The 14,180-nt window shown below is 41.6% G+C and overlaps 1 protein-coding gene across 2 annotated transcripts in view; it reads right to left on the reverse strand.

The window, feature by feature from the left end:
- CGNL1 (cingulin like 1) overlaps window positions 1-14,180 on the reverse strand; it is a 162,134-nt gene that overhangs the window by 89,081 nt on the left and 58,873 nt on the right. The window contains exons 2-7 of one of the 2 annotated variants that reach the window (XM_055319667.1): window positions 11,446-13,047; window positions 10,295-10,389; window positions 8,400-8,505; window positions 6,120-6,221; window positions 5,079-5,227; window positions 3,658-3,793 (exon numbers count right to left, since the gene is read on the reverse strand). In XM_055319667.1, the coding sequence (XP_055175642.1) occupies window positions 3,658-3,793; window positions 5,079-5,227; window positions 6,120-6,221; window positions 8,400-8,505; window positions 10,295-10,389; window positions 11,446-13,029 (2,172 nt within the window). In that variant the 5' untranslated portion in view covers window positions 13,030-13,047. The remainder of the gene's footprint in view (window positions 1-3,657; window positions 3,794-5,078; window positions 5,228-6,119; window positions 6,222-8,399; window positions 8,506-10,294; window positions 10,390-11,445; window positions 13,048-14,180) is intronic. The other variant, XM_055319665.1, reaches the window with a different exon arrangement.

A 14,180-nucleotide genomic window follows, 5' to 3' on the forward strand; every position in this document is an offset into this window, starting at 1 on the left:
TTTAAATTTGTGAAGCTACATTTTTATGGAAAGCCATAAACTGTACAGTGACATCATTTCTGGGAACTTAACCTTAGGAAATTTTTCTAAGGAAGTAAAAGGATACATGTGAAAAAACGTTCAACACATTTTTATGTATTGGGGGAAAAAAGAGAAAAACAATAAATATAAAAGAATGATGACATTTATTATGGTTTATCTCCTTTAAAAATGAAATATGATGACTATAGAGTATAATAAGGAAAACTGTTTCTGACAAATGAACTTTTAAAAAGATTATTTATTCATTTGAGAGAAAGCAAGAGCATGCACACACAAAGAAGGGGCAGGAGAGGGACAGAGAATCTGAAGCTGACTCCACCCTAAGCTTGGAGTCTGACATGGGGCTTGATCTCATGACCCCAAGATCGCTACCTGAGCCAAACCAAGAGTCAGATGCTCAACTGACTGTGCCACCCAGATGACCCTTGAAAAAAAGAACTTTTAAAAGCAGGTATCAAAGCTGTAAGAGTAGATGAAAGCTATCAATGATACGGAGGCAATGTAGAAATAAATGTAGAAATAAAAATAGAAGATGTAGAAATAAAAATAGTCAATAATATGTTAGGAAAATATGTTTCTGCCACCCCTCTATTTTAAAATTCCATTTTATACTGTTTAAAATTTTTAATTTTGTTTTGAGAGGGAGAAAGAGAGCACACGAACAGGGGAAGAAGACCAGAGGGAGGGAGGGAGGGAGGGAGGAGAAGGGAGAGGTAGAGAGAGAGAGAGAGAGAGCGAATCCTAAGCAGGCTCCATGCTCAGTGCAGAGCCCAATGTAAGGCTCAAACTCACCACCCTGAGATCATGACTGGAGCTGAAATTAAGAGTTGGATGCTTAACTGACTGAGCCACCCAGGAGCCCCCATTTTATGAAGTTTTCATATTTTAGTGACAAATACACCCATTTTAAAAGCCCCTTTCTAATGTACCTTGTCTTTGTAACTCAGCCCCTAGAAGAAGGTAGAGCCACAAGAAGCAGTATTATTATTATTTTTAAAGATTTTATTTATTTATTCATGAGAGACACAGAAAGAGAGGCAGAGACACAGGCAGAGGGAGAAGCAGGCTCTGTGTAGGGAGCCTGATGTGGGACCCAATCCCGGGTCTCCAGGATCACGCCCTGGGCCGAAGGCAGGCGCTAAACTGCTGAGCAACCCAGGGATCCCCAAGAAGCAGTATTAATACCACAAAGTGGTGGTTTTTAAGATAAAGGTCATTGGATAAAGAGAGAAATAGGTGCTAAGACGCCCAAGGCCTTCTCAGGAGGAAAGGTCTAAGTGGAGACAGAGATGCTCATGTAGGGAGAAGAGAAACAACTCCCTTCTGCCCATATGAGAAATGAATTCAGGGGATCCCTGGGTGGCTCAGTGGTTTGGCATCTGCCTTCAGCCCAGGGCATGATTCTGGGGACCTGGGATCGAGTCCCACATTGGGCTCCCTGCGTGGAGCCTGCTTCTCCCTCTGCCTGTGTCTCTGCCTCTTTCTGTCTCTCATGAATAAATAAATAAATAAATAAATCTTAAAAAAAAAAAAGAGAGAGAAATGAATTCATGAAAACACCTATATTAAAAAAAAAAAAAAGAAAAGAAAAGAAAACACCTATATTGAGTGGCCACAAGCATTCTGCTCTCTGCTACCGCAAAATCATGGGGAACAAACTCTAAGTTCCAAAGAGCAAGGAACTAAAATCCCTCCTGGAGAATTACTCCAAAACTAAACAAGGAAGGGGGTGAGAAAACACTTGACAGCCAAGACTTGGAGACAGCCAGAAATTTGAACTCCAAGACCAGGACAAAAAAAAGACCCAGGCCATCAGGGAGAAAGCTGCAGAAAATGAGAAGTAAATGCTGACAAGGTTCCTTTATTGTTTCATTTTTGTGTGGTATCTCCTCCTCCTTCTTTTTTTTTTATTACATTATTCTAAATTGCGTATCATTTATTTGTTGACTGTTCCTACAAACTGAAACTTATAAGGAAATAAGCTTCAAAACTATACCAAAAATACAGGTTCTGATCATTACAGCCAATATCAAAACATCTAAATGGGCACAGAGATAGACGTTCTATTTCTAATGCCCAATTATACCCATTCCCAACAAAAAAAATGTAGATCTTCACAACCTATGTGTGCATCTATCCCCTCAACAGGATGGTGATTTAATTCAGGGAAGAGAGAACGATCGTCTTTGGGAAACCACACAATAATTAATCAATGGTAAGCAGAGGAAAGAGTCCACCTCATCCACCGACTCTAAGAATCACTAAGAATTGAATATTCAACAGGAAATATACTGATATGGGTGGAAACCAGACAGGCAGCCTATGTATATAGCAAATAAATTCATTCATTCACTCATTCGTTCATAACGCATCCATCCAACCAGCCACCAAATATTTACCACATGCTATATGTCCCAGACACGGGGATAGCTGCTATGAATAAAATGCTAAGCCAACAATCACCAACCCTGCTTCCTGGAGCTTCCACTCTTGTGGGGGCCTTAAACAAAAACTGTGGTAAATGCTATATGGGCATGAACATCTTTAAAATGCTTTCCCATGACTAGCATGACTTACAAAGTGTTTTTGCCCAAAGTTTAACCTGAATCTATTACTATTTAGATCTCACTTCAAATTTACTGGAAATGATGGAGGTAGAACAAGTCAATGGACACCATATGAAAATAAACAAATTCAGAAATGTGGGCCATTGGTCTGGTCTCTGAAAAATCAATGGGATAGAAGAAAGAGAGCAGGCAATAGGAAATTGGTGGCAGGATCTATACTAAGATAATTAAACTCAGAGAGAGAGAACAATTAAAGCAATATACAATTCTTGATTGGATCCTGGCTTGGGGGTGGGGGAAGCAATTATAAAATATACTTGAGGGGGGATCCCTGGGTGGCGCAGAGGTTTAGCGCCTGCCTTTGGCCCAGGGCACGATCCTGGAGTTCCGGGATCGAGTCCCACGTCGGGCTCCTGGCATGGAGCCTGCTTCTCCCTCCTCCTGTGTCTCTGCCTCTCACTCTCTCTATCATAAATAAATAAATAAATCTTTATATATATATATATATATTTGAGGGCCAACTGAAAATTTTGAATAAGGACCAGGTATTAGAATTATTGTTATAAGAATTACTAATTGTTTTAGGTATGATTATACTATTATGGTTATAACAAAATCCCTAATTTTTTAAAGATGCATGCCAAAGAATTTAGGGGTGAAATGTGGTATTATCTATAATTTACTTTGAAATCGTTCAGCAAAGACAAATAGATGAACTGATGAAAAATAATAGGAAAAACGAATGGATGTGAAGAAACAGGGTAAGTATGACAAATGTTGACAACTGGTACATTTGGGTTGGGGCTCTATGGGGTTAACAAATTACTCTTTCTACCTTCCTGTATGGTTGAAATTTTTCCTAAGACAAAGTTTAAAAAGTATTACATGATGTTTTTATGGAATCTAGCCATAGGCACAGTGGAGCAAATGCACATAACAGAGTATGGTTCATCATATCCAGTCTCCCCACCACCTCCACCCATCCCATCCTCTCCAGGCAGATGGGGCCTCTCATCACCGGATCCCAGGATCCCACAGCCCCCCTTACCTCAATCAGAGCTCCCTTTTCCCTGTCCTCAGATCGTTTAGCACTGTCCAATTCATCATGCATTTCTGAGAGCTGGTCCTGGAGATCCCTGATCTCAGTCTGGTGCTGTTCCCGTTCCATCTTCACCTGGAACAATCTGGCAGGGGAGGAAACCCATCAGAGAGAATGTCCTAGGCCCTCCTTTTTCTCATCCAGTTTAATTTCAAGCCTTTAGATGGTCAAGCAGAGTTATCTAAAGCCCCAAGGAGCCTCTGATTCTCTGTTCTATACTGAACAAGGAATGACAAACCAGAAAAGGCACTGGTAAGAACTCATGTCTGGAGTCTAATTTGCCCAATAAGAAGGCCATTGAGAACTCAAACCAATGTAATGGGAAGGTTATAAAGTTACATAAGGTGGCAGTTTCTTCCCCAAAAGGAGAGCACAGGGGATTATAATTTAGACAATAAGAAAGATAAGAAATTGACCCAAAAACCCACAACCTCTTTGATAATGCTTTCACCAAAGCCACCCTTTTCCCTACCCCCTACTCTGTCATCAGCCTCAGGAGAATCAGCAAATTATGGTCTACTGGCCAATTTGGCCCACAGCCAAATATTGTAAATAAAGTTTTATCAGAATATAGCCATGCTCATTCACTTATGTGTTACCCATGGTCATTTGCACAATACAATGGCAGAATTGAATGGGTCCAACAGAGAGACCAGACGGCCCATAAACCATAAAGTATGTAATATCAGACAGGAAAAGTTTGCCAGCCACTGTTCTAAATCTAAATTTACAACTATTTTACCTTTTGATTTTGTAAAATCTATTTAGTACACCCTAAATTTTGTTTTTTTTCACAAATTTTTCCAAAATTAACCTCTAAAAATGTTTTAAAAAGCAAACACCACATTGTCAAAATTGCAAAGGCAATCAAATTATTTTATTATACAATGCCTTATTTTTCTTGAATTTCCTTCTCAATTTCAGTCCTGGCTTAAACCTTCACTTAAGGAGTCCACCACGGCCAAAGAGCTTCATAGCATTGTACATTTTCAGACTTTGGTTTCAGATCCTTTTATCTCGGATTTTACTATGACACAATGACAGGGCCATCGTGGCTTTGACTTTCCCTCTCTGCAAACTCAACATAAGTATCTGGTCGGCATCATTCAGGATAAAATCCACAAACTGGGAGATTTCAGAAGTCATAGGACATGCCTTTAGGAGGCTGGGTACAGTCCATGGAGAGTGCTTACCAGTCTCCATGTGTCACCAGCTTCACAATTTTACAAGGATAAGAGGGAGAAGAGGAAGGGTCAGAGGCCCCTATAGTAGTATTTGGAAGGCTGGGTCGTAGTAAACAGACAAAAAGGTTCTTGCTACCTCGGATGCAAGAACCCAGGAAGGGCACAGGCTCTTGGGCCAGAACTCACTCCTCCAGGTTCTTGCGGAGCTCCCCTTCACTCTCTTCCAGGCGCTGCTGTAGCATGGAGTTCTCTTCCACTTTACTATCATGCTGGCCCTGGAGCTCCTCCAAATTTGCTTTCATTCTCTCTCTCTCTTCTTTGATGTTCTGCTGATTCTAACATGAATACATGTGATTTTAAAGCACCTCCCCTGAATGTTAACGTAATGCCACAGAAGACTCCCTTGAAACTCTTGACGGCCTCCACGCCTTTGCGCTTACTTATCACACAATTTATTTATTTATTTTTTTAAAGATTTTATTTATTTATTCATGAGAGACACAGGGAGAGAGAGAGAGGCAGAAACACAGGCAGAGGGAGAAGCAGGTTCCACACAGGGAGCCCGACGCAGAACTCAATTCCGGGTCTCCAGGATCATGCACTGGGCTGAAGGTGCACTAAACCACTGAGCCACCTGGACTGCCCTTATCACACAATTTAATGAACCCACATCATTAGGCTGGGGGTTTGCAGCTAGAAAGAGTATTAAATATTGAATGAGTTGTAAAACTCCCAAAAGAAATAAAGACAGCTAAACTTCAGTCTGCTATTTCCCTTACTCAGTTCAGATATTTCATATGCATTTAGTTTCCTACTGGACTGCCTGACTCCAACAGTGTTTTACTCTGTCAAAGCAAACAGTGTCGGGCATCTGGGTGGCTCAGTGGATGAGCGTCTGCCTTTGGCTCAGGTCATGATCCCAGGGTGCTGGGATCGAGTCCCGCATCTCTCATGAATAAACAAATAAAACATCTTAAAATAAAATAAAGTAAAAAAAAAAAATAAAAGCAAATGGTATTCATAGATTTTAGCTACTTTAAAAAAATTTCTTTTAAGTTCTTTGGACAGCAGGAGCCAAATATACAGGAATTTACTCAGTGGTAAGAGGAACGTTTCTTTTAGCAGGAAAATAAACTGGCTTTTGCTTCACTTGGGCATCCAGATTTGCTTAAAATATTCTTTGCAAAACAAAAATCTAAAAAATAACATAAAGGAAATATCAGATACCTTGACTTCTAGTTGAAGCTGTCTCTGAAGTTCAGCCACTTCTGTGGTCAGCTTGTTTTTCTGTTCCAGCAGATCTCTGACTTCAGATGAAGAATTAGAAGCCTGTAATTAATTGCAGAGATACCCTAATGTAAATGTTTGAGATGCTTTGTTTCCTCTTCCAAAATGTAATCTGAGCAGTAACATCAAAATCTTAAGACTCCATTCAAATGTAAACCCCTCTAGAGAAAGGGGTGCAGGGAAACCTTCTGGAAGTAATCAGAGTGCTATGCATCTTATCTGGGTGGTGTGTGCATGGACACACACCTATACTAAAAATTCAATGAACTCTACACTTAAGATTTGTGCAATTTAGTGTATATAAGTCACACCCCAACAAAACAATGTAAAAAGATAAAAATTAGTATTTGTTGAAGATTCCTTCACTGCCTAAGGTTATATCCAAAGCCCAGGTTTCTGTGTTTGCCAGATTCCTCATACAATCTGTCACAGAACTTCCACTATATTGGAAATTATTATTCCAGAACCTGAGATTTTCTTGCTCTCTGCATATGCCTGTATACAAGTAGTAAATAAATGTATTGTGGCTGAATTTGCTTTATTCTTTTAGATGCTACATTTCCATAATGAAGGCAGGTATAACAAAGAGGGGTCTGATTGGAGAGTCTATTAGAAAACAGACTCTGAGTATGAATATTAAGGATCTCATTTTTTTTCCCATGGCTATAATAACAGGAAGATGCGCTCAAAAGGATTTGGCTAAAATCCTACAAGAACGTGGTTAGAACACCACAGAATGGAGGAAAAGGGATAAAAAGCAGGAATCAAAGCTAGGAAAAGCCGTGTCTTGGCTCTCACGTGCCTGAATCCAGGTGTGAGTTATGTGTGGACTTGGAATGAGCTACTTCCTCACCTACTCCTGTGAAGTTAACTGAACCCAACCATCAACAAAAACACAGGACTTCCTATTTTCTTAGGCAAAATGAGAACAGTCTGTTACGGAAATCTAAATCCAACCCAATGAGGCAAATCGTACATTGTTCTCACCCAAACGAAAACTCTGCTTATCCTGCTTTTTCCAATATGGTCCTTCCTTCTCTCACAGGAAATCATCCAACTGACACCAAAAAAGATAAAACTCCAAAGCCTGTACTCACAGATAATCAGATTCAGAAAATAACAGGCAATGAAGCAGTCATGGTGCCGTGCTCCCAGCCAGAAGTCTGAACATTATGGTTCACCTTCTCATCATCCCTGGCTTCACTCGGCAGCAGATTAACTGGTTCCCTTCCTCTCATCCTACTTCTCTCCAAAAACTACAAAGGAATGAATTTCTACAAATACGACACTATTCATTCCTGTTCAAAGCCCATTGATGATGGCCCATCCTCTTCAGCCTACAATGGAAACTTCTGTAATTCTTTAAAAAAAAAAAAATTCTTTAAATAAAAAGAGAAGCTATAGACAAACTTCCTGTGAACTGCCTCTGGTGCACTCTTTCCTTTCCCTGCAGAATTCCCCGGTAGGGAAAGAGAAGACACACCAGAAAGAAGTGTGTCCCAATTCAAGATGGTGCAGGACTGAAGAATAAGCTTCTAGTCATCCCTCTTAAATGTTGCTTCCTTTCAGGGCACAAGGTGGGTCTGGCACATAGCAGATGTTCATCAAATACGAGATGACTCCTTTAACCACAAAAAAAATCTCCAAGTCCCAACTGGAAGCCGGTATAATAAATAAAACAGGCAAGTTTTTTAAAAAAAGATTTTGGCCCCACTCCACTGCTTTTCTCATTCACTCATGCTGGTTGGCCTCACTGGCCTCTATTCCTTATTCTCTTGTTCTTTTTATTTTATTTTATTTTTTTATTTTATTTTATTTATTTTTTTATTCTCTTGTTCTTATCCTCTTCTTATTTTCTGAAGTTCTAGAGCTTGGTTCCAGTTCACACTCACTTTCCTTCGATACTTTGGACATGTTAGAGTTGCCATGATTTTCAATTTGTTCTTCCTATTCTTATTTTCTCTAAATGTCACCACCTTTTTTGTTCCATCTTGTTATATGTTACATACTTTTAAAATGAAATATCTTAAAACCTTTCTGAAAAAAAGGCGGGTGCATAATAATATTTACAACATGATCTTCCATCTTAGGTCCTGCTCACTACTCAGTAACTTCCCACTTACTGCAATAACCAAATGTACAGGCTGAAGAAACAATTTGCAATTTGTTCACCACATTCTGAGTTAAACGCCCTCTGCAGAATACAGAACTCCAATTTACTTGATTATTTCCTTGTGTGCTCCCTGCTGCTCGAGACTTTAAAGTCTGGATTTTCTCAAAGACCAGGTTGACTTTCCGTTTAGTCGCATCATCATTATCGGTGCTTCTGGAAAAGAGGCAGCAGCAGAAAAAAACAGTGAGGGGTACAACCATGAATCTCAGGATACTTGAGGTGCCAGGACACACAAAATAAGAAAATAAACTACAAGAGGTATGAATTAATTAAGGCTGCAGACAAAACCAGAATGAGAAGAACAGGATGAATGGTGTATTTCTCTTCAAATAAATTGTTACATGTTAACACTCAAGTTGGGACTAGGGTTCCCATTTCCAAACACGTGAAAAAGATGTACCCACATTCTAAACCTGGAGAAAAAAAATACAGTGAAAATTTAGTAATTTGTTGACTCAAATTCCTTATTACAGCAAGGAATTTCTTCTGTGTGTGTCTCTCTCACACACAACCCATAGCCACACACTTTACTTGTAAATCTCATGCTAAGAATGATCTACAGTGACTTTAACACATTTTTAGCCTGTGTTTAAAAAAATTGATCGCCAAAGCTGAGATTAGCTCTTTGTCTACACTTTCACAGGTAATGATCAGATAAGAGTTTTTTTGCTTGTTTTTTAAAAGATTTCATTTATTTACTCACAAGCAACTGAGAGAGGGAAAGAGAGAGAGAGAGAAGCAAACTCCCCACTAAGTAGGGAGCCTGATGTGGGGCTCAATCCCAGGACCCCAAGATCATGACCTGAGCCAAAGCGAGATGCTTAACCGACTAAGCCACCCAAACACCTCTAGAGTTTTATTAACTTCAACAACACCTTTTATCACATATATCTGACAATTAGGAAAAATATTTTAAATAAGTTTCCTCAAATGATCACCTCTCGTTAAAGTCTGGCTCACTAGTCTCTCAATAAATCATGAGCAAAAAATTATAAAAGAAATTAGAGATAGAATTTTAAAAATCAGAAGTTCTTCTCCCTGAATCTTAACATGGTAAAACCCTTCACAGAGAGACACCAACAACTAGTTCTTACCTAGAAAAATCTCTTCAGTTACTCCCCACCCCCCCACCCTCATGCCTAAAAGAGCCCCCTCTCGTATTCTGAACTATTTTGTCAGCCCTGTAATTTTAAGATACGATGCAAAAATATGAAGTGTTTTCATACCAATGAGTACTTGCCAAGCGACTTGTAGTCACGTCAGGTTATAAAACTTTTTTTCCTTTTTAATCCTATCAGATGAGACAATGGAAACAGAAACTGCAAATTCCTGACCTAGTATCTAAGGCAAGGACTGAAAACCAGATTACTCAAACTCAACCTCCAAGATAAGTATGTGAAAAGCAGTGCTTTTAAATGACTCATACATGCTTTAAATATCATGGAAGCATTGGCTCCTGGCCAATGTCAACTCTGGGGAGGGGAAAAGGTGGTTTTATTTATAACTGCTAATAAGAGACAATTGATTACTACTATATGCATGAAGAACTAAAGGTGGCAGACTCAGTCAAAACTGAAGAGTAGACATTCTTCCCATCTTTGAACTTTTTAAACAATAAAGAGTCATTTGAAAAATAAGGGCGCCTGGCTGGCAACTCTTGATGGTGAGGTCATGAGTTCAAGTCCAACATTGGATGTAGATTACTTAAAATAAATAAGTTTTATATATATATTTTTTCATTATCCCCCTGCTCTTCACATCTACCCCCCCCCCCCAAGATTCAAATACTCTTATGAAAACCCCAGACATTGACTCCTCAGCCTCTAAGCCTCTAATAGTTCACACAGGCAGGAAGGAAGAGCAAAACACAAGATCCCAGTAAAGGAAATTAAGACCCCATCAGAAAGGATAAGACTTTGCTCCTTTAAGGAAAATCACTAACCCTTCTTTGAGGTAATTGTAAAGTATCTGCTTGGCCGTCTCCTCATTGGTTTGTTGAGTGAGCTCTTGTTGGCCTTTCAACAGATCTGGTGTGGCCTGGAACATAAAACAAAGCCTGGTATTAGACCACAGGATAAAGTTTTCAGGAAGAAGGCAAAACCCTGAAGCAGAAGCTTCCAAACACGTTCCTACTTTCTGAAAACAATTCCTCAGGTAAGGATCCTCATTACAACTGGCCCCACCACTCAGCAGCTTTGTGACCTTGGGCAAGTTACTTAACTTTTCCTCACCTCAATTTTCTCACCTGTAAATAGAGATTAATAGTATCTACCTTCATAGGGTTGGTGCAATCCTAGAATCTATAACAAATAGTGCCTGACACTTACCAACCATATTATCATTTTTACCACTATCATTATTTTTTATTGGTACCACCAAAACACTAAACATACTAAACATCACATATACCTGGCAATTAGGAAAAATATTTATTACTTAAATAAATTCCATCACTTTAGGATTCACCTAAATTAAAATTAACCTAATTTCTCAGACCAGATATTAACCCAGTCACTCAATTTCATGAGAGAAATCAATGTATCTACACAAACCTAAGCACTGAACCTCTGTGAGGAAGCGAATTGTGCACACTTTCACATTTCACATACGCGCAAACACAAAAATCAAGCATATAGTGTTGACAAGTCACCTTACAGACAAGCCCACAATGGGATTCCAGCTGTAGCTGAATTAACTTGGGAAACCATACAATTGGCAGTAGGCTGAAAACTCTGTAGGGGAAAACTAAAACTAATTGGCTGTGCAATTAGTGATTCAAGACGGAGGGTCTGCAGCCCTGTAGACTCCTGCAGCATGGGGCAGCAGAAGAAATTTAAAAAGGAGGAAAGAGGGATCCCTGGGTGGCGCAGTGGTTTGGCGCCTGCCTTTGGCCCAGGGCGCGATCCTGGAGACCCAGGATCGAATCCCACATCGGGCTCCCGGTGCATGGAGCCTGCTTCTCCCTCTGCCTGTGTCTCTGCCTCTCTCTCTTTCTCTCTCTGTGACTATCATAAATAAATAAAAATTTAAAAAAATAAAAAAATAAAAAATAAAAAGGAGGAAAGACAGACAGACCAGACCCACTAGCATTACCTGAGTGTTGGAGGCGGAAGTAAATGTCTTCACAGAAATCTTCTTGGCACCAGAGTCGGGCGAAGTTGCTAGCGCCCGATTCTGTAACATCAGCGTCGCCGTGGCTGTCTTGATTTCCTCCTCCTTTTTATTCTGGGCTGGGGGGGAGGACACACGCGTGTCTGTACTCTCCCGACCCCCTCTGTTTGCTGGAGCTTTCCCATCCTTGCTCTGCTGGGCAGGCCGGAGGTGGGCCCCCTGCAGCTTGGCGAAGGCGCGGCCCACGCTCTGTCTCCCACGGTGCTCCTGGGCAGGTGACCGCTGCGGGCACACCTGCGACGGGCGGAGGAGGTGTTCGCTGGACTTGCCCAGGTTCCGGCTAAATTCACTGAGGTACTCCGAGTTCCCCTGCAGACCGAAAGGAAAGGCACTATCCACGCTTCTGGACCTCTTCCTGTCTTCTGGATTGATTCTGTTCCGCTTCCCAGGCCTTCCTCTCCTCTGGAGCCCGGGTTTTTGGTCAAACTTTTCAATCAGTTGATCCACACCAGGAATTGATCCCGTGTCAATATCCCGCCCAGTTCCTGGCAGGAAGGGGATATACCGTCTGTTTTCGTGGCGATTCACATTGTCAGCGTGGATGGCACATTCCTGATCATCAAGCAGAAATCTGTACAAAGAGTTGGCCGACGTGGGGGTTGCCGACGAGGAAGAGGACCTCCGGGACCGAGCTCCGTCCAGGACAGGTCCCGCTGAATCTTGTCGCCGGAAGGGAAGCACGTCCGGCCTGGCTTTCTTGGCTTCAGGATGGGTGTGTGGGCTGTGGGCAGTGGGGGACCTCCCACTAGGGGAAGGGGCCTCCCCTACCAGTGCCTCCTCGGTGCAGCTCTGAACATTTACGCACACTGAGGTCTGCTTCTTGGGGTCATCGATGACCACAGAGCTGCACAAACGGATGGCCGTCACGCCGGATTTGCCCGCATCTTCCAAAGGAGGGCTGGTAGGCTGGGAACTACCAGGCTTGGGGAAGCAGGTCCATGCCTTCTTATTGTTGGTACCTCCTTCTGTCAATGTGTTTAGCCAATTATGCTCAGGAGCCTGGTGATTTTGCAAGCTCGATTCATTCTTTTCAGGGTCATAGGGCTGCAAAAGCTCTGGATGCCTCTGAAAGTTCAACACATGGGATGGCTTCATTGGCCCCTCTTTGCGTTCTAGAACCCCATTCTTGCCTTCGAAGAGAGAGGACTGTTTCAGGTTTCTTACTGGGCTGGGCTGGGCATACGGATTTTCTGGGAGCTGCAATTCCTCTGCGCTGTTCTCCTCCAGCACGGACCCATTGCTGGAATGCAGAGGCAGGTTACTTATCATTGGAGATGGAAATGGTGGCCCATTTTCAGGAAAAGATGTGCCTGCCAGACACCGCTCTGTGTTATTCAGGACTATGTAGGGGTGACCATCGATTCCCTGCACACGAATACTGACACCATAGGAGCCTGCCTTAGAGTGTTGGGAATTCCTTGGCTTTTTGCTATCATCGCTTGCGAGTCTCAGATGGACGCCATATTCTTGCTGTACATGTTGGTATTCGCCGAAATACAGCTCCATGGTTCACTGTTTCCGCTACTGGGCAAGATGGGGGAAAAGAGGACATTAGGTTAGAATTACACCTCTTTAAATGAATATTATGAGGGGAAAGTTCACAGGAAACAGAACACTTTAACCAGCAAGGCCACTTCAGAACCAAATGCTCATCCAAACAGGCCTTTCTGGATGCCCTCAGTGACCATGGCGTTGTCAACACTGCGCTTGAACCCTGGCCTTTGGGTGGAAGACGGGCATAATAACCTGACACCTTTGGCATGACCTCCTTATTCTGTTTCTAGCTGACAGGCTGTTCTGGTTGCTTTGTTTTTTTCCTTAGTTGTTTCCTCACACCTTATGCTATTTATCTTTAACCAATAGGATGTTCCAGTTACTAGCACTTGAGAACATGGTACTTTTCCATGAAACGATTAAGTCTAGAGGCATTTCTGATGTTCACCATTTTTTCTTTTCTCCTGTACTACTGATCTTTCTGTTGGAGTAACACTTTTTACTTTTTTATGCACCATCTTGCTTTGAAATCTATTTATTTGGATATAATGTTCAGGACATTTTTTTACTTTGTTCATGAGGCTGACAATGAGAGTAAATGATTAAAACTAATTTCTCATTATTTTTTCTTAACAAAAAGGCTCCAGTAACACATTGATCTGAAACATGTTATAAAAAAAACTAAAGACTCAGGGCCCTTTATTTGGGATATGTCCTAATGCCAAGAATCGGTGCCATCACCTTTCTGGGGTGTGGCCACCATTGTCAAAAAACCGCACATAGATGACCAGGCAGGATGCCCAGCCCAGCCCACACTCTGAGGCCTCCCACCAGAAATTCACTTCCACCCCACCTGAAGAACTCCAACAACTGGTCACAGATAACAGCTCTCTCATTTCACTGCTTTCACTGCTAGGGGCCTTTTTCAGTTTTCCTTCTATTCTGGAGTCAGTCTGGTAGCACATTTTCCAAGAAAATCATCTATCTGTTCCACATTTTCTTTTTTTTTTTTTTTAAGATTTTGTTTATTTATTCATAGAGACACACACAGAGAGTGAGAGAGAGAGAGAGGCAGAGACACAGGCAGAGGGAGAAGCAGGCTCCATGCAGGAAGCCCAACGTGGGACTCGATCCAAGGGCTCCAGGATCACACCCCAGGCTGC

The sequence above is a fragment of the Nyctereutes procyonoides genome, unplaced genomic scaffold (assembly GCF_905146905.1).
Source record: "Nyctereutes procyonoides isolate TBG_1078 unplaced genomic scaffold, NYPRO_anot_genome, whole genome shotgun sequence".
NCBI lineage: Eukaryota > Metazoa > Chordata > Mammalia > Carnivora > Canidae > Nyctereutes > Nyctereutes procyonoides.